This window comes from Salvelinus sp. IW2-2015, linkage group LG13 (assembly GCF_002910315.2).
Source record: "Salvelinus sp. IW2-2015 linkage group LG13, ASM291031v2, whole genome shotgun sequence".
Lineage (NCBI taxonomy): Eukaryota > Metazoa > Chordata > Actinopteri > Salmoniformes > Salmonidae > Salvelinus > Salvelinus sp. IW2-2015.
The window spans coordinates 20905099-20930964 of record NC_036853.1 but is presented as its reverse complement, the minus strand read 5'-3'; the positions used below and the strand labels follow the sequence as shown (position 1 = coordinate 20930964).

Sequence of the window (25866 nt, the reverse complement as noted above, 5' to 3'; positions counted from 1 at the left end):
CACTGATTGATTTGTGTTTTTTATTAAATCGCCAGATCACAACTAGCAGAGCTGGTAGCTAAATGAACAGGACTTCAACTAAAGGTTACATCATCAAATTACTTCCCTCTCTCTCTAATACTTAATGGGAAATACACAGGGAATATAAACCAGACATCTCATACAGTATGGCAAGCATCCTATTCCCTGTGTAGTGCACTACTTTTCACCAGAGCCCTATGTGGTTAACCTGTGTCACTTAGGTCAAAGTTAGTGCACTACATGGTCCCGTGTGGCTCAGTTGGTAGAGCATGGCGCTTGCAACGCCAGGGTTGTGGGTTCATTCCCCACGGGGGGACCAGGATGAATATGTATGAACTTTCCAATTTGTAAGTCGCTCTGGATAAGAGCGTCTGCTAAATGACTTAAATGTAAATGTACATGGGGAATAGGCTGTCATTTTAGACACAGACAGTAGCTGGATACAGACTGTTGATTTGTCATCTAGCCAAATGCAAACACCTGTAAACAGACATTACACTATGCATGGTATCCCATAATTGTCTTTGTATAAAACTATTGAACATTTAGTATAAACAGAACTGCTCTCTGTCTGTATCCTTCATCTCATCCTCCATAACCCTGGATGGACATCAAAACAAGAAATTCAATCTGAAACGCTATAGCGTTATTGACATTTTAAAGATKATTTCCAATTGAGTCGACATCTGCAGCATTTATCTTGAATGCGGACTCCGCAAAGACGGTAACATTGCCTTAAAAATCTGCATTGTTGACTAGAGCTCTCGGAATGAATCCTGGCTTAAACAATATTATAACAGAGAAATAGTCCATCCAATTGCAGGTTGTCCAAACAACGATCCTTCATGTCTCCGTTATCTGAGTGATTGTCATGGAGATGACTGGCACTCGACAACATACCATGTTGCCGTTGTTCCTCTGCTCTCCAACTGCTCATAGAAGAGAGAACAGACGCAGACATCATCAATGCATGATCAATAGCCTACTGGTATTGACAGACTGATCAATGATTCTTAAAGGCTGACTAATGTAAAGTATAATTTTTACCTGTAGTTGGTAGTCTACTAAGCGTCATTGATTGTTGTCTGCAAACAGGCCAGGAGGAGGAAGAATCATCATGTCTGGAAGCTCCAAATCTGCTTCCACTTTACATCTACATAGAAGCACACATGCATGGTAGACAGGCACACACACACACACACAATGACATTCACAATCCAAGCCCAGAAAACTAGTCTGACAACAGATTACACAATGTGACATTTTTTCCTCTCCTACTTACGGGTACACTGGTTCTTCTATATCCACGGGGCCTGGCAAGTAAAAAAGGATGATATTTTAAACGTGAAGGTATTTTTCCACACTCGTGTGTCAGATGTAGACAGTGGATTCCTTTCATTGAACTCAATAAATCCCAACAGCATTCTCTCAACCTTTATTGGCTGCTTTCCTGGATCCAAATGAAACTCTCCTGGACTATGAAAGAAAGGCATGCTAAATGGATCATCTGCGTCTGGCTAACCAGCCCAAAGACTAGYCCTGATGTGTGGAATGTGTAGTACACAGAATCCATACGTAGCTCTTCACTTACTGATGGGTTCAGGTTCTTCAGGTCTTCTCAAAGGGAGACAGTGGGGAAAGCGAGAGTTGGGGATTAGGGAGAGAGAGAAGGGGTGTAGGGAGAGGAGAAGAAAGAGAGAGATGGGGAGGAGAAGAAAGGGAGATGGTAAGCATCAAAGGAAACATTCATTCACCTTTACCTTCATCTGTGTGTGTGTGCAATTATACTGTATGTACCTCCTGATGGGTTCCTCTACAACAGGTTTGTGGAAGAAAGTGGCCAGCTTCTGAAGTGCTTCGTGTTTCACCCTGCAGAACAGACAGACATCAGAAGGGAGAAATGCTAGCTAATGGATAGAATATTGTTAATACTATTAAATTCCTTGTCTTATTATCTGTGTGTGTGCATGACTCACTGCATATCCATTCCATCTATGGTGGTGTCATTGTGTGTTTGTTGGTGGTGGATGCTAAACTCTCTGCTTCCTGGAGGAAGTAAACACACACACACAATAATGTAAACAATAACAGATGTAATCAGCCAAAGGTATTTTAGGTATTTAGAAAGGGGAAGAAAAGATAAGCAGGACATGCAGGAAGCTGACGTCAGTCATGGCTTTGAGATAGATCATTGAAACCTAGTGGCTTGACTTTTGTGTTTCACTCACCCGCCATGGACATTGTTTGGATGTGGCCACTGCAAAAGAGAATAGTGGTYTCATGCAGATTCAAAGTTCCTGACATCAAAGGACAATAGTCCCCACTGTGATAGCCTTCACCATAACACTCCCCTGGGCCCCGATTCCGACCAGAGTTAAGCACGCGTAAAGTGAACGTGATTCCCTTTTTATGCGCTTTTCTCTATACGTATTCTGACCTTAAACTTACTTTTTTATTTTTTATGTTTTACCTTTATTTAACTAGGCAAGTCAGTTGAGAACAAATTCTTCTTTACAATGACGGCCTACTTAAGCATGAGAATAGCATGCCATTCACCCACTATTCATTTCAGGTGGAGCTCTAATAAAAGGTGTGGCAGAGGGAGGTGTGTCTACAGATACCCTGTATTCTGACCTGGATTTAATTCCCTCATAATTCCACCACCTTTACGCGTGAGGAAACCATGAATAAGGTCGGTGCGAATCTGACGGTTAAAAGTGGAAAAAGCATCTACTTTATTTTTTCAAATAGAAATAACAGCATTCTCCATGCACTGTTATGTATAAATTGATAAGAGCTGGGTAAATGAGCAATCCATTTGGAGAAGGGAATTTTAAATATGCATAGCAATTGTTTTAGATGATTATTCCTTATGATCCCTGGAGACAAATGTGAAACGGTAGCAAACTGAAAATCATATCAACATGGCATGTATTGCGGCCCCTTTWKCACTGTGAAATAGGCTATAAATAGCGGTGTCATTATTCCGAATTTTAATTGTTTGCCTTCAGAATTTGCATGGATGAAATCTGGAGAACCAAGCTATAGGTTTCTGTAGGGCTGAATCTGCCGAGTTGATGGCATTCTTTCATTGATCCCTATATTCTGAACCCGTTCTCTCCATGTACAGTTGAAGTCGGAAGTTTACATACACTTAGGTCATTAAAACTCGTCATTAAAACTCGTTTTTCAACCACTCCACAAATGTATTGTTAATGAACAAACTATAGTTTTGGCAAGTCGGTTAGGACATCTACTTTGTCCATGACACAAGTCATTTTTCCAACAATTGATTACAGACAGATTATTTCACTTATAATTCACTGTATCACAATTCCAGTGGGTCAGAAGTTTACATACACTAAGTTGACTCTGCAGCTTGGAAAATTCCAGAAAATGATGTCATGGCTTTAGAAGCTTCTGATAGGCTAATTGACATCATTTGAGTCAATTGGAGGTGTACCTGTGGTTGTATTTCAAGGCCTACCTCAACTCAGTGCCTCCTTGCTTGACATCATGGGAAAATCAAAAGAATCAGCCAAGAACTCAGAAAAAAAATTGTAGACCGCCCAAGTCTGGTTCATCCTTGGGAGCAATTTCCAAATGCCTGAAGGTACCACGTTCATCTGTACAAACAATAGTATGCAAGTATAAACACCATGGGACCACGCAGCCGTCATACCGCTCAGGAAGGAGACGCGTTCTGTCTCCTAGAGATTAACGTACTTTGGTGCGAAAAGTGCAAATCAATCCCAGAACAACAGAAAAGTGTGAAAATGCTGGAGGAAACAGTACAATAGTGTCTATATCCACAGTAAAACGAGTCCTATATCAACATAACCTGAAAGCCGCTCAGCAAGGAAGAAGCCACTGTTCCAAAACCACCATAAAAAAGCCAGACTACGGTTTGCAACTGCACATGGGGACAAAGATTGTACTTTTTGAAGAAATGTCGTCTGGTCTGATGAAACAAAAATAGAACTGTTTGGCCATAATGACCAAAAAGGGGGAGGCTTGCAAGCCGAAGAATACCATCCCAACCGTGAAGCACGGGGGTGGCAGCATCATGTTGTGGGGGTGCTTTGCTGCAGGAGGGACTGGTACACTTCACAAAATAGATGGCATCATGAGGAAGAAAATTATGTGGGTATATTGAAGCAACATCTCAAGACATCAGTCAGGAAGTTAAAGCTTGGTCGCAAATGGGTCTTCCAAATGGACAATGACCCAAAGCATACTTCCAAAGTTTTTGGCAAAATGGCTTAAGGACAAACAAGTCAAGGTATTGGAGTGGTCATCACAAAGCCCTGACCTCAATCCTATAGAAATGTGTGGGCAGAAGTGAAAAAGCGGTGTGTGAGCAAGGATGCCTACAACCTGACTCAGTTACACCAGCTCTGTCAGAGGTATGGGCCAAAATTCACCATCTTATTGTGGGAAGCTTGTGGAAGGCTACCCAAAACATTTGACCCAAGTTAAAAAATTTAAAGGCAATGCTACCAAATACTAATTGAGTGTATGTAAACTTCTGACCCACTGGGAATGTGATGAAAGAAATAAAAGCTGAAATATATAATTCTCTCTACTATTATTCTGACATTTCACATTCTTAAAATAAAGTGGTGATCCTAACTGACCTAAGACATGGTATTTTTACTAGGATTAAATGTCAGGAATGTTAAAAACGGAGTTTAAATGTATTTGGCTAAGGTGTCTGTAAACTTCCGATTTCAACTGTATATGTTATTGAGACTGTCGACAAAATTTGAATTAAAGGTACACTGGAAAGGGATGGCTTAAGATAAATGTACTGAAAATCCCATTGAATGGAAACTCCATGAGAAAATCTGTTGGCCAGCAAGTGGGAGGGTTTTCAGCGGTTGAATGTAATGTATTCAGAGAGAGCGAGGTAGCCACACCTGCAGAGCGTATTACGTGACTGAAAAAGTTAAGTCTGAATATCAAATACTGAGAAGTGCGTAGGAAAGGCGTGCATAGGAAAGATGTAAATTCCTAAATCGGGATCGGGCCCCTGTTGAATAGTCCCAATGGTGAATAGTCCCCACATCTAAACATGCCTGTTCAAACAGTTTACGTTGCAGTGTGTACTGACCTCTCTGTAGGATCTTCCTCAATGGGTAGGAGAGAGGTTCATCGTCATCAGACGTCCACTCCTCACTGTCGTCTGTAACTGAGGGAGAACACACACAGTTTAACTTTTTACTGCAGTGTTCTTTGGTAGTCTTAAACAAATCTACAAAAGTATACACCTCACACACATGGTTATGGCTTAAAACAGAAACACACCTGTACCATGTCAGATATAAAGTGGAAATGTATTCAATTTTGAGTTTGCATCCAAAATTACACTTTATATACAGTGGGGAGAACAAGTATTTGATACACTGCCGATTTTGCAGGTTTTCCTACTTACAAAGCATGTAGAGGTCTGTAATTTTTATCATAGGTACACTTCAACTGTGAGAGACGGAATCTAAAACAAAAATCCCGAAAATCACATTGTATGATTTTTAAGTAATCATTTTGCATTTTATTGCATGACATAAGTATTTGATCACCTACCAACCAGTAAGAATTCCGGCTCTCACAGACCTGTTAGTTTTTCTTTAAGAAGCCCTCCTGTTCTCCACTCATTACCTGTATTAACTGCACCTGTTTGAACTCGTTACCTGTATAAAAGACACCTGTCCACACACTCAATCAAACAGACTCCAACCTCTCCACAATGGCCAAGACCAGAGAGCTGTGTAAGGACATCAAGGATAAAATTGTAGACCTGCACAAGGCTGGGATGGGCTACAGGACAATAGGCAAGCAGCTTGGTGAGAAGGCAACAACTGTTGGCGCAATTATTAGAAAATAGAAGGAAATAGAAGAAGTTCAAGATGATGGTCAATCACCCTCGGCTGGGCCCCATGCAAGATCTCACCTCGTGGGCATCAATGATCATGAGGAAGGTGAGGGATCAGCCCAGAACTACACGGCAGGACCTGGTCAATGACCTGAAGAGAGCTGGGACCACAGTCTCAAAGAAAACCATTAGTAACACACTACGCCGTCATGGATAAATCCTGCAGCGCACACAAGGTCCCCCTGCTCAAGCAGGCGCATGTCCAGGCCCGTCTGAAGTTTGCCAATGACCATCTGGATGATCCAGAGGAGGAATGGAGAAGTCATGTGGTCTGATGATTCAAAATAGAGCTTTTTGGTCTAACTCCACTCGCCGTGTTTGGAGGAAGAAGAAGATGAGTACAACCCCAAGAACACCATCCCAACCGTGAAGCATGGAGGTGGAAACATCATTCTTTGGGATGCTTTTCTGCAAAGGGACAGGACGACTGCACCGTATTGAGGGGAGGATGGATGGGGCCATGTATTGCGAGATCTTAGCCAACAACCTCCTTCCCTCAGTTAGAGCATTGATGATGGGTCGTGGCTGGGTCTTCCAGCATGACAACGACCCGAAACACACAGCCAGGGCAACTAAGGAGTGGCTCCGTAAGAAGTATCTCAAGGTCCTGGAGTGGCCTAGCCAGTCTCCAGACCTGAACCCAATAAAAAATCTTTGGAGGGAGCTGAAAGTCCGTATTGCCCAGCGACAGCCCCGAAACCTGAAGGATCTGGGGAAGGTCTGTATGGAGGAGTGGCCAAAATCCCTGCTGCAGTGTGTGCAAACCTGGTCAAGAACTACAGGAAACGTATGATCTCTGTAATTGCAAACAAAGGTTTCTGTACCAAATATTAAGTTCTGCTTTCTGATGTATCAAATACTTATGTCATGCAATAAAATGCAAAATTAATTACTTAAAATCATACAATGAGATTTTCTGGATTTTTGTTTTAGATTCCGTCTCTCCAGTTGATGTGTACCTATGTAAAAATGACAGACCTCTACATGCTTTGTAAGTAGGAAAACCTGCAAAATCGGCAGGTGTATCAATACTTGTCTCCCACTGTATGTCTTGCAATAAAATGCTAATTAATTACTTAAAAATCATACATGTGATTTTCGGGATTTTTTGTTTTAGATTCCGTCTCTCACAGTTGAAGTGTACCTATATATAAAAAATGACAGACCTCTACATGCTTTGTAAGTAGGAAAACCTGCAAAATCGGCGTGTATCAAAATACTTGTTCTCTCCCACTGTACATCTCAGAAGACTGAATGTAACACAATTGTTGACATAGAAACACCAGATTTTCATCGGGTTCTTTGAATATAATCTTTATTAATTATTAAAAATATGAATACATTCCACCCATGAGGATGCCAAAGAGAGTGCTTTGTTATTGACTGCAGGAAATGGATACATGTCATTTGGATCCACAATATGACGTGTGTAGAGCTGAGTACTTACAGCTGCCTGTATCGTCCTGTAGTGGGTAGTGATTGGAAGTCCTCCTGCCCATCCTGGCCAGCTCTCCTCCCTGTTCTACCACAGTACTGCTGTCCTTATGGCTGATGGCATGAGAAGCCTTCTTCCCCAGCTCCAACATCTCCCTAATGTCCAGCTCCACCTGGCTCACTGAGATGTACCCATCTATACACACACAGATAAAACACTGATTACACCTGCTATTACTGAGATGTACCCATCTCACACACACAAATATAACACTGATTACACCTGGTATTACTGAGATGTACCCATCTATACACACACGAGATAAAACACTGATTACACCTGCTATTACTGAGATGTGCCCATCTACACACACACAAATATAACACTGATTACACCTGCTATTACTGAGATGTACCCATCTACACACACACACACAGATATAACACTGATTACACCTGCTATTACTGAGATGTACCCATCTACACACACACAAATATAACACTGATTACACCTGCTATTACTGAGATGTACCATCTACACACACACAACACAGATATAACCATGATTACACCTGCTATTACTGAGATGTACCCATCTATACACACACATAGAATAAACACTGATTACACCTGCTATTACTGAGATGTACCCATCTACACACACATAGATATAACACTGATTACACCTGCTATTACTGAGATGTACCCATCTACACACACACAGATATAACACTGATTAACCTGCTATTACTGAGATGTACCCATCTACACACACCACGTGATAACACTGATTACACCTGCTATTACTGAGAGATGTATCCCATCTATACACATAGATATAACACTGATTACACCTGCTATTACTGAGATGTACCCATCTACACACATAGATATATAACACTGATTACACCTGCTATTACTGAGATGTATCCATCTATACACATGTTATAACACTGATTACACCTGCTATTACTGAGATGTACCCATCTACACACACACAGATAGTTTGTAAACACATATAACTCATGTTGTATCCACCTGCAAGACCGTTTTCACATACAGTAGGTCTTCAAGTAATGACAACACAACAACCTGTCTGGAATCCCACAATCAAGCAACTACTGTAGATGTTGAACAATTTGACTCATTTTATGCCCATCTGTATTTGTGTAGAGGTCAGGGGTCAGGGGTTAGGTAGGTGTGTAACTTACATGTATTAGTGCTGTCCCTGGCTAGCCATTTTCCTTTGGGGCAGTTTGTGGTCCGTATGATGCTGACGATGTCCCTATTCTTCACAGCCAGGTCGTTCTTACGTCCTTTAGATGCTACCGTCACTGTAGCCTGATATATAGCCTCCTCCTGACCTGTTATCTGCATACGCACCCAGGCATGCACACACAGTGAAAATATAATCTCAGCGGTCACATACTGTATTGACTGTAGAGTGCGATGAATGCAATGTAAATCTGTTAATCCAGCTGGGCTTTACATTAATGTCATACTCTGCTAGAGGGGCTGCTACTGTTGATATTACCCTGTGTATTAATCTGTGTGTTACTGAGCGTTGTAGTGTAGTGTAGTGTGCACTGTGTGTACTAGCAACACTTGGGTTATATGATGTTTCCTATAAATCACACTCCCTCTCTTGTCCTTAGTAATCAGACCGGAGATCCAACTGTGACTTCTGCGAAAAATCGTTCATAGACGTCATTGGGAGTTTTGCGCAAAAAGGAAAGTTAACCATGTGAATACATCGCTCTGTGATAAGTGAAGTTACTACCACGTAGCCATGATGTTCAGCTAATCTACCATCTTGAAGGAATGAAATCACACTGGTTTCTACTACCGAGAACACTATTCCACTCTCCTCCCCTCTATGGATTTCTTACCTTAAACTTCTTCATCTCATTTTCTTTCTTCTCTCTCTCTTTCTGCTCCTTCTTCTGTCTCTCTTTCTGCTTCTTCTTCTCTCTCTCTTTCTGCTTCTTCTTCTCTCTCTCTTTCTGTTCTTTCTTCTCCTTCTCCAGATGGTGTTTTTCTTTCTTCTTCAGATCTTTCTCCTCTGGTGTTTCCGGAGCAGGCTTCTTAAAAGACCAGCCAGCCCTGGGTGTTCCTTTAGTCTGAAAACAATAGGAAGACGAGGGTCATGTCTGATTAGATCTTTACTGGGTGATTCGATTCCCACAGGATAGATGCAGAGAAGTGTCTGACAGATAGAGGAGCTTTTACTGTGTGTAACACAGACCTGGGTCAAATATTGTCAAATATTAAGCTATCAACCAATCAAAAGACCCAGAATCTTCCTTACCGGAGGCTGAGTCTCAGCATATGGGTCTGTGAAAAGATAACAGGAAGATAAATAGTTAAGAAAACATGGTGACATCTGAAAACATATTTTATGTTAGTTCATCTTATTGGATGCAGTTATGGCTAGATAGGATCAAATCAATGAGAGCGGTAGCAATGCCAGTCTGTCTAGGGTCGATAGGAGAAAGAAGATAAGCACACATCAGCTTCACTGCTAGAGACACTGGCCTACATAACATTACATACAGTACACACATACTCAACATCTGACCTCATCTCACAGATTCACACCCACAGCTGGAAACTCTCATGCTGGTGGATGGTATCTGAGTGAGAACTTAGGTTCCTGTGTCTTACTCGTTGGTTCCTTCTTCTTCTTGGTGGGTTGACCCTTGACCTTCTGTTTGGCTGAGGGCATGTCTTCATTGGCTTTGTCACAGCTCTCATAGGTGCCGTCTTCTGCCTCAGCTCTGGAGGGGTGGGGGTGTGGAACGGTCAGTCAGGGACAAGAACATGACATAGAACACTATTCTAGTGGAGAACGGGAGCTGGATGTGTTCTTTTTAAGGCAAGAATTAGGTACGTTTGAGAGAGAGTAAGAATTAGCTGGTTGTGTTACCCTGCCGCTGGCTGCGGGTCCTGGCTGGAAGGGGAGGCAGGGACAGATTCTTGGATAAACTCCACCCGAACCTCCAATGGAACCTCGACCACCGGTTCTGATTCTGGAACTCTGTGGTCCTCGAATTCTGGAAGCCCCTCCCCTTCTTCCAGAATCTCCTGCTTTAGAAGCACTGTCTCTGGAATGTTGTCACCATATTCTCCATTCCCCCATTCTGACCCCTCTATCTCCACCAAGTCTGCAGGCTGGATTTCTAGGGCTTCCAATTTCAGAAGCTCCGATCCTACATCCTCAAACTCGGGAACGTCAAGAACAGGATCGGCTACGGAGAACTCTAGAGGAGCAGGAATCTCCCCAGCTGAAAAGAGAGACAGATAGTTACCCAACATGAAGAACCACACACTGATAACTACTCTATCCTTTCTCTTTTAGTTTCCAAGTTTATTAGTGTGTGTGTGTGTGTGTGTGTGTGTGTGTGTGTGTGTCGTGTGGTGCTGGTGTGTGTGTGTGTGTGTGGGTGTGTGTGTGTGTGGTGTGCTGTGATGTTGTGTGTGTGTGTGTGTGTGTGTGTGTGTGTGAGATATGTCTGTCTATGTGCAATGTAATGTGGTTTGCTTCTGTGGTTTGTGAACACACTGGTGTGGAGTTCTTTAGTGACAGAACATGTGGGTAGGATGTACCATGGGCGGTCAGGTTCATGGAGGGGAGTCGGAGGGGTTTCTCTTGCAGGGGTCGCAGGGTGGAGGCCTCCGGAAGGCACCTCCTCGAGAGATGAGAGGGTGCCACCAACAGGTCTGGTATCACGTCCCCTGCTATCCTCTCCAACACAGGAAACACCTGCCCTAAAGAGAGAGAGAGAAAGAGAGAGAGAGAAAGGTTCAATATTAGGCTTGGGCATGTATACCATATATACAGTATACCAGGGTATTTTGACATAATGACAGTATGAAGCTTGGGCTGTTTGTGCTATGCCACTGCTTAGAACTAGAAGTTAACTAAGATGTGCCAATTAAATGATCTCCAGCCCAGGGCTCCTGGGTCGTCAATAGTTACCACAGCCAGTCATAAACCCTGCCTATTTCTACACTGTAAAATGTGACGTTAAACCTAACCATACTGCTAACCTTACATTGTAGCAGACACTCTTATCCAGAGTGACTTACAGGAGCAATTTAGGGTTAAGTGCCTTGCTCAAGGTCACATCTTTCACTCAGGGATTCGAACAAGCAACCTTTCGGTTACTGGTGCAATGCTCTTAACCGCTAAGCTACCTTGCGCCCTTATGCCTAATGCCCTTGTGCCTAACCCTATGGCTAACCTTATCCCTAACCTTAAATTAAGTCCAAAAAGCTCATTTCTGCTTTCATACATTTTTACAATAACTAGTGGCAACCGGGCTCCAGCTATGCATTTGGTTTGCTTAACTTGCTAGCAAATGGCTAGCTTGCAAGATCAAGCTTCTTGGTTACAGCAGAGACAATCAATCCCCTCCTGGATCAAGATCCCTGTGTCACGCCCTGACCGTAGAGAGCTTTTTATGTCTCTATTTTGGTTTGGTCAGGGTGTGATTTGGGTGGGCATTCTATGTTCATTTTCTATGTTTTGTATTTCTTTGTGTTTGGCCGGGTGTGGTTCTCAATCAGAGGCAGCTGTCTATCATTGTCTCTGATTGAGAATCATACTTAGGGAGCTTTTTCCCACATGGTTTTTGTGGGTAGTTATTTTCTGTTTAGTGTTTTGCACCTTACAGGACTGTTTCGGTTTTATTTATTTCTCTTGTTATTTTGTTATAGTGTTCTGTTCTAATAAAAAAGCATGAACACTTACCACGCTGCGCTTTGGTCCGACTACTCTTCTTCAGACGGCAAAATCCGTTACACCCTGCTGCCTAAATTTGTTCTATGCTTAATTGTTTTGCATTTGGAAAGAAATAGAGCCCCTTGTGTGCACTGCCAGTAACACTGTATACCCTGGTATGGTACAGGAACGGTATGAAGGTATGAAAATCTGGATACAGCCCAAACCTATTCAATACTAAGAAAGATAAAGCAGTGAAAACTACAGTGTGTAGGTTGTTGTTTTGTTGTAGTGCAACGCTGTGAAGCGAGAGTCTGAGCGGTTGAACTGGCCTGTTCACTAGGTCAGCCGGGAGGAACACTCTGCTTCACTGATAACTACATTCCTCAAATTAAAACGATGTAAACATCACCAACAAGAGAGTTAGAACACAAGACAATGGCAGCAGCACCCAGTCATGCTAACTTTGACAGAAACGCTGCCCCAGAGTGACACACCAAAAATAGTTTAAATACCTCTCTTTCTCCGTCCTACTCTTCCCTTCTCCTCACCTATGCCCTTCTCTCCCCTTCTCCTCCTCACCTATGCCCTATTCTCCCACTCTCTTCCTCCCCCTTTCCTTCTCTTCCTCACTTCCCCACAGGGTTGGGGAGTAACTGATTAAATGTAATCAGTTAAATGTAATCTCATGTTTTTAAAACTAACTGTAATCAGTTATGTCACCAATCAGATTACAGATAATTTTGAAAAACTCGATGCTAACTTCTTGAATTACTTTTCAATTCAAGAAGTATGTTTGCGAAAAAATACATTATGACATTCAATTCAGCATTGAAAAAAAAGTTGTACGTTTTTTCCACCTGAGAGAGTCTGACCACAAGTCAGAGACCACTATGATGACACACCATGGATCCTTTTTGTCTTATTCTAATGTCGCTTAAGGGGGAAGTAATCCAAAAGTAACTGAAAGTAATCAGATTACGTTACTGAGTTTGGGAAATCAAAAATGATGTTACTGATAACTATTTTGGACAGGTAACTAGTAACTGTAATGGATTACATTTAGAAAGTAACCTACCCAACCCTACCTCCCCATCCTCCTCAAGACAAAGATGTTTCTGGCACAGAGAGGTATTCTACCTTCTCTGCTGTTTAGTGTCTGCAGCGTTGCAACAACAACCACATAACACCTACTGCAGGCCAGGGACTCTCTGGCAGCCTAGATCCAGCAGCATACCTGACCTCCTGCATACCAACCTAGCTGACACCCTCTTAAGATATCTAAACCATTCCACCATGCAAAGTCTTACCTAGGGTGTAGGGGTGAGCTGCACTCCTGTGTCCTTCATGTTCAGAGTGAGTACAAAAGCAGTGAACAGAAAAAGGAGAGAGATATATAGAATGAAAGAAAGAGCGAGGAAGAGAAAGAACAAGGGCCTCAGGGAAAGAGAGATTCAGACACTTACTAACGTCAACACTGTTGACAAGGGCCGGTTTCAGGGGTGTAGGGGGCCCCGCCCCGGCCTGGTCATCGTAGTCGATTGGTGGGAGCTCAGGGAGGGATTTGTGGGGGAGTGGGGGTTGGTCCTCTATGGTGGGTGTGACAGGGCTGGAGGGGGTGGGGGTGGTCAATGGGCTGGGGGAAAAGAGATGGAGTTAATTAGATGGTAATAATAACAATATGGTTATTTAGCAGACTCTTATCTAAAGTGACTGGGGGATGAGCAATGGACAGGAAACGTTAATCAATCTGTAAACAAACTGTCAACGTCACCTGATTCCCTGTCTGACTGACACAGTATATGTTAGGATAATATGTTAGGATAATATGTTGGGATAGTATGTTAGAATAGTTGATGTTAACGTTAATGTGTATGTATTAAAGGTATATTGTGCACCTGCCAAACTTTCTCTTGGCCTTCTCCAGAGCATTGAAGATTATCTCTGTTCCTCTTTTTTTTGGTGTACTCATTTCCTCTGCTCGCCCTAGAGCCGACAGGGCTGAGCGTGGTCGTTCCTGGACCGACACGGGGCTCTCAGGCTGGGGGGACAGGGGTGTGACTGGGGGGTCCACCGCTGGGGGAGGGGGGGTGTGAGAGGAAGGTGGAGAGGCAGAGGCCTCGACTACAACAGCAACATCCACTACTACAGACTCAGGTTCAGGTTCAGGAGCTGGAGGTGGAGGTGGAGAGGGGGTAGGGTCAGCGGGTGGGGGTGGCTTGGCAATAACAGGTCGACGTGGGGTGGCTATAGTGGGTGGTGGTAAGGTGGGGATAGCAGAGGGGTTAGGGGTGACTGGGGGAGTTGGTACCGGGCTGGGTAGGGCAGGAACAGGGGAAGGGGTAGGGCTGGGGGGAACCAATACAGAAAGGGTGGGGGCTGGGATGGTCTCAGCTGGGGTGTCGATAGGAGGGTCGAGGATCATTGGAATGGGGATGGGGTCGGGTGGTGTAACGACTGTAATGGTTTCAGCTGCTGGTGCAGGCATCAGGGTGGAGGGTAACAGCTCAGGGGGTAAGAGGGCATCTAGTACTGGGGCAGGTTTCGGGGCAAGGGGTAAGAGGGTAGTGTGTGCTGCTGGGGCCGGTGGGATGAGGGCAGTTGGTGTGGGTATATTAGCATGGGGTGATGGGGTTCTGAAGGTTGTTAGAGCGATGAGAGGTTCAGGGCCAGCCATGTCTGGGCTGGCTATGTCCAGCATGGGGAGAGGAGGAAACTCATCTTTCCTCTCTTTCCCTTTCTTCCCTGATTTCACATGCTTCCCGATGCTCCGAAAACCCTTCTTCTTTACTGTTGCATTTATGGGCGGTGGCGAAGCGTCTTGCAGCTCGACACTACCCCCCTTAAACCCCATAGGGGACAGCAGGGACACCTTCTTGTTCTTCATGACTAGGTCTGCCTCTGTCTTCTGTTTCTGGTCCAGCAGATCTGACATCACCCCTTCTTCTACATCGTCTTTCCCGCCATTCATCTCTCTATCTGCCTTTTCTTTGTCAGCCTCTGCCTTCTTTTTACCTAGTAATTTCACCTTCCCCTCATTCTTGTCTTTTCCCTTTACCTTCTTCTCCTTCTCCTTGAAGATGACTCGGGGTGCGATGTCACCCTTCCCCTGGAGGGAGGTGAAGAGGGAGGGTCGAGCTCCGGGCTTTAGGTTGCGTGAGTTGGAGGGTGTGTGTGATGTGGGGCTGAAGGAAGGAACGGAGTTTGTTGGGCTGTGAGGAGGGGACAGGACTTTAGGCTTCACAGGAAGAGCAGGTTTGGTCCTCGGCTGCTTCAGCACCACTTCCTCATCCTGGAACTTTGCCCTCAAGGACTTGAAGTCCAGATCTTCTTCCTGAGAGAGAGATAAAGGAGGGGAGGGGGTGAGATGGGTGGAAAACAGGTACCTCAGGAGAAAGACTAAGGAATCATAATTGAAATTCAAATCACAGGTTATCTTTGAGTCCTCCCTAACGGTCTCACTCTCTCTCTCTCTCTTCATAGTCTAAATCAACATAAGATAAAACAAACTAAGTGACCGGATCATCCAGTGTAGATACCTAGATAACGTTCAAGGCGGAGTGCACAACTGTCATTGGCAACAAAAATGCCAATAGAAACCCAGTAGCCAGCTTTAGCATGAATTACTCTGTCCTGCTATACCACATCATCTATCTGCCATCCATACACACACACTGAGAGACAAAGACAGAGATTTAAAATCAAATCAGAAGATATTTAAAAAAGTGTTGCACTTACCTGCACTAAATAATGTGACATTTATTAATATTCCTCTTAAGAGTCACAGTTATGAAAACTTAGGACACTAAAGAGGCCTTTCTACTGACTCTGAAAAACACTAAAAGAAAGATGCCCAGGGTCCCTGCTCATCTGCGTGAACGTGCCTTAGGCATGCTGCAAGGAGGCATGAGGACTGCAGATGTGGCCAGGGCAATAAATTGCAATGTCCGTACTGTGAGACGCCGAAGACAGCGCTACAGGGAGACAGGATGGACAGCTGATCGTCCTTGCAGTGGCAGATCACGTGTAACACCTGCACAGGATCGGTACATCCAAACATCCCACCTGGGGGACAGGTACAGGATAGCAACAACAACTGCCCGAGTTACACCAGGAACGCACAATCCCTCCATCAGTGCTCAGACTGTCCGCAATAGGCTGAGAGAGGCTGGACTGAGGGCTTGTAGGCCTGTTGTAAGGCAGGTCCTCACCAGACATCACCGGCAACAACGTCGCTTATGGGCACAAACTCACCGTCGCTGGACCAGACAGMACTGGCAAAAAGTGCTCTTCACTGACGAGTCGCGGTTTTGTCTCACCAGGGGTGATGGTCGGATTCACGTTTGTCGTCAAAGGAATGAGCGTTACACCGAGGCCTGTACTCTGGAGCGGGATCYATTTGGAGGTGGAGGGTCCGTCATGGTCTGTGGCGGTGTGTCACAGCATCATCAGTCTGAACTTGTTGTCATTGCAGGCAATCTCAATGCTGTGCATTACAGGGAAGTCATCCTCCTCCCTCATGTGGTCCTCTTACTGCAGGCTCATCCTGACATGACCCTCCAGCATGACAATGCCACCAGCCATACTGCTCGTTCTGTGCGTGATTTCCTGCAAGACAGGATCTCAATCCCATTGAGCATGTCTGGGAACTGTTGGATTGGAGGATGAGGGCTAGTGCCATTCCCCCCCGAAATGTCCGGGAACTTGCAGGTGCCTTGGTGGAAGAGTGGGGTAACATCTCACAGCAAGAACTGGCCAATCTGGTGCATTCCATGAGGAGGAGATGCACTGCAGTACTTAATGCAGCTGGTGGCCACACCAGATTCTGACTGTTACTTTTGATTTTGACCCCCCCCTTTTGACCCCCCCTTTGTTCAGGGCCACATTATTCCATTTCTGTTAGTCACATGTATGTGGAACTTGTTCAGTTTATGTCTCAGTTGTTGAATCTTGTTATATTCATACAAATATTTACACATGTTAAGTTTGCTGAAAATAAACACAGTTGACAGTGAGAGNTTCAGTTTATGTCTCAGTTGTTGAATCTTGTTATATTCATACAAATATTTACACATGTTAAGTTTGCTGAAAATAAACACAGTTGACAGTGAGAGTACGTTTCTTTTTTTTCTGAGTTTATATTTGAGAGATCAGGATATTATTATTGTTAATCCCACCGCCCCCAACTTTGGTGTTCAGAATAGCCTCAATTCGTCTACAAGGTGTCAAAAGCGTTACACAGGGATGCTGGCCCATGTTGACTCCAATGCTTCCAACAGTGTCAAGTTGGCTGGATGTCCTTTTGCTGGTGGACCATTCTTGATATACACAGGATACTGTTGAGCATGAAAAACCCAGCAGCATTGCAGTTCTTGACACAAACCGGTGCGCCTGGCACCTACTACCATACCCCGTTCAAAGGCACTTAAATATTTTGTCTTACCCATTCATCCTATGAATGGCACACATACACAATCCATGCCTCAATTGTCAAAAATAAAACAAGTGACATGAATAAGGGATCATAGCTTTCACCTGAATTCAACTAATCAGTCTATGTCATGGAACGTGTTCTTAATGTTTTGTACACTCAGTGTATATAGCGCCATCAGAAAGTATTCACACCCCTTGACTTTTTTCACATGTTGATGCGTTACAGCCTGAATTGAAAATGTATTACATTTTGAATTTTGTCACTGGCTTAAACACAATACTCCATAATGTTAGAGTGGAATAATGTTTTTCAATTTTCTTTCAATTTAATAAAAAATGAAAAGCTGAAATGTCTTGAGTCAGTTGAAGTTGGAAGTTTACATACACCTTAGCCAAATACATTTAAACTCAGTTTTTCACAATTCCTGACATTTAATCTTAGTAAAAATTCCCTATCTTAGGTCAGTTAGGATCACCACTTTATTTTAAGAATCTGAAATGTCAGAATAATAGTAGCGAGAATGATTTATTTCAGCTTTTATTTCTTCCATCACATTCCCAGTGGGTCAGAAGTTTACATACACTCAATTAGTATTTGGTAGCATTGCCTTTAAATTGTTTAACTTGGGTCAAACGTGGGGTAGCCTTCCACAAGCTTCCCACAATAAGTTGGGTGAATGTTGGCCCATTCCTCCTAACAGAGCTGGTGGTGTAAACTGAGTCAGGTTTGTAGGCCTCCTTGCTCACAAAACGCTTTTTCACTTCTGCCCACACATTTTCTATAGGATTGAGGTCAGGGCTTTGTGATGGCCACTCCAATACCTTGACTTTGTTGTCCTTAAGTCATTTTGTCACAACTTTGGAAGTGATGCTTGGGGTCATTGTCCATTTGGAAGACCCATTTGCGACCAAGCTTTAACTTCCTGACTGGTGTCTTGAGATGTTGCTTCAATATATCCACATAATTTTCTTTCCTTATAATGCTATCTATTTTGTAAAGTGCACCAGTCCCTCCTGCAGCCAACCACCCCCACAACATGATGCTGCCACCCCCGTGCTTCACGTTTTCCTCCAAACATAACGATGGTCATTATGGCCAAACAGTTCTATTTTTGTTTCATCAGACCAGACAACATTTCTCCAAAAAGTACAATCTTTGTCCCCATGTGCAGTTGCAAACCGTAGTCTGGCTTTTTTATGGCTTTGGAGTAGTGTTTTGGAGCAGTGGCTTCTTCCTTGCTGAGCGCCTTTAAGGTTATGTCGATATAGGACTCGTTTTACTGTGGATATAGATACATTTGTACCTGTTCCTCCAGGCGTCTTCACAAGGTCCTTTGCTGTTGTTCTGGGATTGATTTGCACTTTCCGCACCAAAGTACGTTCATCTCTAGGAGACAAAGTGTCTCCTTCCTGAGCGGAATGACGGCTGCGTGGTCCCATGGTGTTTATACTTGTCTACTATTGTTTGTACAGATGAACATGGTATCTTCAGGCGTATGAAAATTGCTCCCAAGGATGAACCAGACTTGTGGAGGTCTACAATTTTTTTCTGAGGTCTTGGCTGATTTCTTTTGATTTTTCCCATGATGTCAAGCAGAGGCACTGAGTTTGAAGGTAGGCCTTGAAATTCATCCACAGGTAGACCTCCAATTGACTGAAATGATGTCAATCAGAAGCTTCTAAAGCCATGACATAATTTTCTGGAATTGTCCAAGTTGTTTAAAGGCACAGTCAACTCTGTGTATGTAAACTTCTGACCTACTGGAATTGTGATGTGAATTATAAGTGAAATAATCTGTCTGTTAACAATTGTTGGAAAAATTACTACTGTCATCCACAAAGTAGATGTCCTAACCGACTTGCCAAAACTATAGTTTGTTAACAAGAAATTTGTCGTGGTTGAAAAACAAGTTTTAATGACTCCAACCTAAGTGTATGTAAACTTCCGACTTCAACTGTAACTATTCAACCCCCTTGTTATGGCAAGCCTAAATAAGTTCAGGAGTAAAAATGTCACATATGTCACAAAACAAGTCACATAATAAGGTGCATGGACTCACTCGGTGTGCAATAATAGTGTTTAACAAGATTTTTGAATGACTACCTCATCTCTGTATCACACACATACAATTATCTGTAAGGTCCCAGTGAATTTCAAACAGAGATTCCTCCACAAAGACCAGGGAGATTTTCCAATGCCTCACAAAGAAGGGAACCTATTGGTAGATGGGTAAAAAAAATAAGTAGACATTGAATATCCCTTTGAGCATGGTGAAGTTGTTAATTACACTTTGGATGGTGTATCAATACAGCCAGTCACTACATAGATACAGGTGTCCTTCCTGTAGTTGCCGGAGAGGGAGGAAACCGCTCAGGGATTTCACCGTAAGACCAATAATGGCGCAGGAAAAGAAGGCTGACGTTTTACATGTTCCTATCCAATTGTGTTTTTGTTTTTTTGTTTCTTTGCATTGTTTGTAACTTATTTTTTAAACTTATTTTGTACATAATGTTGCTGCTACCGTCTCTAATAACCTAAAATAACTTCTGGACATCAGAACTGTGATTACTACCACGAACTGGCAGAATCCTTATTTTCCTTTAACGAGTCCGACGAGCCCAACATGAATGACACACTGTCTTCCCGGGAACAGGCCCAGATCCCCGTCACAGGGCTGCCTTCTGTGAATTCGTAGGCGGTCGAATAAACCCCCACTGCCTTCCATTCTGCTAGCAATCTTTTCAATCTTTGGAAAATAAAATCGATGACCTACGTGAAAGATTAAACTACCAACAGGACATTCAAAACTGTAATATCTTATGCTTCCCGGAGTCGTGGCTGAACGACGACATTATCAACATACAGCTGTCTGGTTATACGCTCTACCGGCAGGATTGAACAGCGGTATCTGGTAAGACAAGGGGTGGGTGACTATGTATTTTTGTAAACAACAGCTGGTGCACGATGTCTAAGGAAGTCTCGAGGTTTTGCTCGCCTGAGGTAGAGTATTTTATGATAAGCTGTAGACCACACTATCTACCTAGAGAGTTTTCATCTTTTTCATAGCTGTCTACATACCACCACAGACTGATGCTGGCACTAAGACCGCACTCAATGAGCTGTATTCCGCCATAAGCAAACAGGAAAACGCTCACCCAGAGGCGGCGCTCCTAGTGGCCGGGGACTTTATTGCCGGGAAACTTAAATCGGTCCAAATTACTATCAGCATGTTAAATGTGCAACCAGAGGAAAATAATCTCTGGATGACCTTTACTCCACACACAGAGATGCATACAAAGCTTTCCCTTGCCCTCCATTTGGCGAATCTGACCATAATTCTAGCCTCCTAATTCCTGCTTACAAGCAAAAAGCACCAGTGACTCGATCAATAAAAAAGTGGTCAGATGAAGCAGATGCTAAGCTACAGGACTGTTTTGCTAGCACAGCCTGGAATATGTTCCCGGGATTCCTCCGATGGTATTGAGTACACCACATCAGTCATTGTCTTCATCAATAAGTGCATCGATGACGTCGTCCCCACAGTGACCGTACGTACATACTCCAACCAGAAGCCATGGATTACAGGCAACATCTGCACTGAGCTAAAGGCTAGAGCTGCCGCATTCAAGGAGCGTGACTCTAACCCGGAAGCTTATAAGAAATCTCGCTATGCCCTCCGGCGAACCATCAAACAGGCAAAGCGTCAATACAGGACTAAGATCGAATCGTACCACACCGGCTCTGATGCTCGTCGGATGTGGCAGGGCTTGCAATCCATTAAGACTACAAAGGAAAGCACAGCCGAAAGCTGCCCAGTGACACGAGCCTACCAGATGAGCTAAACTGCTTCTATGCTTGCTTCGAGGAACACAACACTGAAACATGCATGAAAGCACCAGCTGTTCCGGAAGACTGCGTGATCACGCTCTCCGCAGCCGATGTGAGTAAGACCTTTAACTTCTTACGGCTGAAATCCCGTTAACGGGATCGATATAACAACAGCCAGTGAAAGTGCAGGGCGCCAAATTCAAACAACAGAAATCTCAAAATTACAATTCCTCAAACATACAAGTATTATACACCATTTTATAGGTAAACTTGTTGTTAATCCCACCACAGTGTCCGATTTCAAAAAGGCTTTACGACGAAAGCATACCATGCGATTATGTTAGGTCAGCACCTAGTCAGAGAAAAACACAGCCCTTTTTCCAGTCAAAGAGAGGAGTCATAAAAAGCAGAAATAGAGATAATAATGAATCACTAACCTTTTATGATCTTCATCAGATGACACTCATAGGACTTCATGTTACACAATACATGTATGTTTTGTTTGATAAAGTTCATATTTATATCCCAAAATCTCAGTTTACATTGGCGCGTTATGTTCAGTAATGTTTTGCTTCCAAAACATCCGGTGATTTTGCAGAGAGCCACATCAATTCAGAGAAATACTCATAATAAACATTGATAAAAGATACAAGTGTTATGCATGGAATTATAGATAAACTCCTCCTTAATGCAACCGCTGTGTCAGATTTCAAAAAAGCTTTACGGAAAAGCACACCATGCAATAATCTGAGTACAGCGCTCAGAGACCAAAACAAGCCATACAGATACCCGCCATGTTGTGGAGTCAACAGAAGTCAGAAATAGCATCATAAATATTCACTTACCTTTGATGATCTTCATCAGAATGCACTCCCAGCAATCCCAGTTCCACAATAAATGTTTGTTTTGTTCGATAAATTCCATCATTTATGTCCAAATACTTCGCGCGTTTAGTTCACAAATCCAAATTCACGAGGCGCAGGCCAGAAGAAAAGTCAAAAAGTTCCATTACAGTTCGTAGAAACATGTCAAACGATGTATATAATCAATCTTTAGGATGTTTTTAACATAAATCTTCAATAATGTTTCAACCGGACAATTCCTTTGGCCTTCTGCCAGACCCCTTAGTCAAACAGCTCTTATTCTCTCCCCCTTCACAGTAGAAGCCTGAAACAAGGCTCTAAAGACTGTTGACATCTAGTGGAAGCCTTAGGAAGTGCAATATGACCCCATAGACACTGTATATTGGATAGGCAAAGACTTGAAAACCTACAAACCTCAGATTTCCCACTTCCTGGTTGGATTTTTTCTCAGGTTTTTGCCTGCCATATGAGTTCTGTTATACTCACAGACATCATTCAAACAGTTTTAGAAACTCCAGATACACCAATAATATGCATATCAATAACAAACACCAATAATATGCATATCTTAGCCTCTGGGCCTGAGTAGCAGGCAGTTTACTCTGGGAACCTTATTCATCCAAGCTACTCAATACTGCCCCCAGCCAGAAGAAGTTAAGCAGGTCAACATTCACAAGGCCTTAAGGTCAGACGGATTACCAGGGCGTATACTGCGAGCATGCGCTGACCAACTGGCAAGTGTCTTCACTGACATTTTCAACCTCTCCCTGTCCGAGTCTGTAATACCAACATGTTTTAAGCAGACCACCATAGTCCCTGTGCCCAAGAACACTAAGGTAACCTGCCTAAATGACTACCGATCCGTAGCACATCTATAGCCATGAAGTGCTTTGAAAGGCTGGTCATGGCTCACATCAACACCATTATCCCAGAAACCCTAGACCCACTCCAATTTACATACTGCCCTAACAGATCCACAGATGATGCAATCTCTACTGCGCTCCACACTTCCCTTTCCCACCTGGACAAAAGGAACACTTATGTGAGAATGCTATTCATTGACTACAGCTCAGCGCTCAACACCATAGTGCCCTCAAAGCTCATCAATAAGCTAAGYACKKTGGGACTAAACACCTCCCTCTGSAACTGGATCCWYGACTTCCTGACGGGCCYCCCCCAGGTGGTYAGGGTAGGTAACAACACATCCGCCACGCTGATCCTCAACACAGGGGCCCCTCAGGGGTGCGTGCTCAGTCCCCTCCTGTACTCCCTGTTCACTCATGACTGCACGGCCAGGCACGACTCCAACACCATCATTAAGTTTGCCGATGATACAACAGTCACCGACAACAACGAGTCAGCCTATAGGGAGGAGGTCAGAGACATGGCCGTGTGGTGCCAGGACAACAACCTCTCCCTCAATGTGATCAAGACAAAGGAGATGATTGTGGACTACAGGAAAAAGAGGACCGAACACTCTCCCATTCTAGTCTCGCTATTGTTATCTTACTGCTGCTCTTTAATTACCTGTTACTTTTATTTCTTATTTTCTTTTTTTTAAACTGCATTGTTGGTTAGGGGCTCGTAAGTAAGCATTTCACTGTAAGGTCTATTCCAAAACATGCATCCTGTTTGCAACAAGGCACTTAAGTAATACTGCAAAAAATGTGGCAAAACAATTAACTTTTTGTCCTGAATACAAGGTGTTATGTTTGGGGCAAATCCAATACAACACATTACTGAGTACTTACCACTCTCCATATTTTCAAGCATAGTGGTGGCTGAATCATGTTATAGGTATGCTTGTAATCATTAAGGACTGGGGAGCTTTAAAGGATAAAAAATAAACGGAATGGAGTTAAGCACAGGCAAAATCCTAGAGGAAAACTTGCTTCAGTCTGCTTTCCACTAGACACTGGGAGATGAATTCACCTTTCAGCAGGACAATAACCTAAAACACAAGGCCAAATCTACACTGGAGTTTCTGAAAAGAATAATGGGCAAATGTTGCGCACTCCAGGTGTGAAAAGCTCTTAAAGACTTTCACAGAGAACTGTAATCGCTGCCAAAGGTGCTTCTGCAAAGTATTGACTCAGCGGTTTGAATACTTATGTAAATGATATATTTCTGTATTTCATTTTCAATACATTTACAAACATTTCTAAAAACATGTTTTCACTTTGTCATTATGGTGTGGTGTGTGTAGATGGGTGAGAAAACCGATTGAATTATTTTTAAATTCTGGCTGTAACACAAAAAAATGTGGAATAAGTCAAGGGGTATGAATACTTTCTGAAGGCACTGTACTTCCATTCATTTTTAAAACGGGCACAGGGCTTCCTTCAAAATAGTCTTGTGTGGCTTGTGGGGGTCCCAGAGCAAAACAACCCACATGTACATGTTCTTGAGAATCTCACCCAAACTGTTCAGAGACTACAGACAGAAGTTGGCAGATCAGAGGTACCGAATTCAGACTAATCCCATGATGCTTGTGGGGGTCATAGAGTAAAACCGAGATGAGACTCTCATATTTCCATAGAGCATTAGTTTGTAGTCCAAACCGTTTATCTGGATGTCTCATTGTCTGACAAACACGCTGTAGCTCAGCCACCTTCCACCACAGATGTGGAAGGCCGCCGTTGGCGGATGCAGTGGATTGAGACGCAGCCCATGCAAAAAAAAGATTTATATCTCTAGTTTAAACAGAGATTTTGATGGGCATTTTTTATTATGACAATTAGATTTCCCGCGGGGTCGCTGACATCGACTTTAGAAGGTAAACAATACAGCCACATCTAATAATAAACCAGAGAGAAGAACCACCAACTAATAGTTGTTGAGACAAGAAGCATGGGCATCATGCCAACTCCCTATCTAACTATACAGTAATACAAAATGTAACAGTGGCGCGGAACTCTATTCGTGAACCATGGTTACGTTATATCAGCATGGCGCTGTGTGTGTCCGCGAGAGAGAATGAGTTGAGTCTTAGTACTGAAAGTGTAATAACACCAGATAAGTTTTACCTGGTCCATCGTGCGTAATTCAACCAGCAACAGACAGCTATGGGTAGCCTTGTTCCACCTCTATTCTCGCTTTATCCAGGTGGCAGCTTCAGCCCCTCATTCTGGCTAGTTCCTTTAACGTCCTTACACCAAGCAGTTACACAAAACAGTCAACACAATAACTCGGAATAACTTTCTCCAGTGTCAACAGTCCAGGGTGCTACCGGCAAATGTTACTGTTCTCACCTACTAACAGAGGATTAGACTGGTCTACAGACCCTTACATTGACCTACTCTCTCTCCGCATGTGTTAGCTGGTTTGGTTTTAGGATGGAAGTCAGCTTGGAATTCTCTCTCCCACGCTCATAGAAATATTCACGCGCACATCGCAGAAACGGTCTGTCCAGTTAAACGGGTCCGGCGGTGTCGAGAGCGAAAGGCATTTCAACGCAACGTGTATGATGCACTTTCTGACAGCTCTCATCCAACAGGAATGTTGTCCGGCATGCATAGTGTGTGTGTGTGTGTGTGTGTGTGTGTCATTCCTCGTAGCTGGTGCCATAGAAGCGCGATTGTTTCCCAACCACAATGAAATAGGCTATTACAGTTTAGTCATATCACAAATG

The 25866-nt window shown here is 43.4% G+C and overlaps 1 protein-coding gene across 2 annotated transcripts; it reads right to left on the bottom strand.

Moving 5' to 3' along the window:
- LOC111972284 (FYN-binding protein 1) lies at positions 1-25762 on the bottom strand. 2 transcript variants are annotated; one of them, XM_070446167.1, is made up of 18 exons: positions 25262-25762; positions 14009-15444; positions 13577-13746; positions 10994-11155; positions 10314-10671; positions 10052-10164; positions 9696-9721; positions 9277-9507; positions 8599-8758; positions 7401-7583; positions 5135-5206; positions 2250-2278; positions 1998-2067; positions 1819-1890; positions 1613-1635; positions 1304-1334; positions 1069-1174; positions 1-950 (listed from the first exon to the last, which is right to left on the bottom strand). In XM_070446167.1, exons 1-13 carry the CDS (start codon positions 25268-25270, stop codon positions 2014-2016), a joined length of 3003 nt encoding a protein of 1000 aa, XP_070302268.1. In that variant the 5' UTR covers positions 25271-25762; the 3' UTR covers positions 1-950; positions 1069-1174; positions 1304-1334; positions 1613-1635; positions 1819-1890; positions 1998-2013. The 2 variants fall into 2 exon arrangements, with proteins under 2 accessions (XP_070302268.1, XP_070302267.1); XM_070446166.1 differs by having other exon boundaries at positions 5135-5212; positions 25262-25758.
- Between the last annotated feature and the right edge of the window lie 104 nt (positions 25763-25866).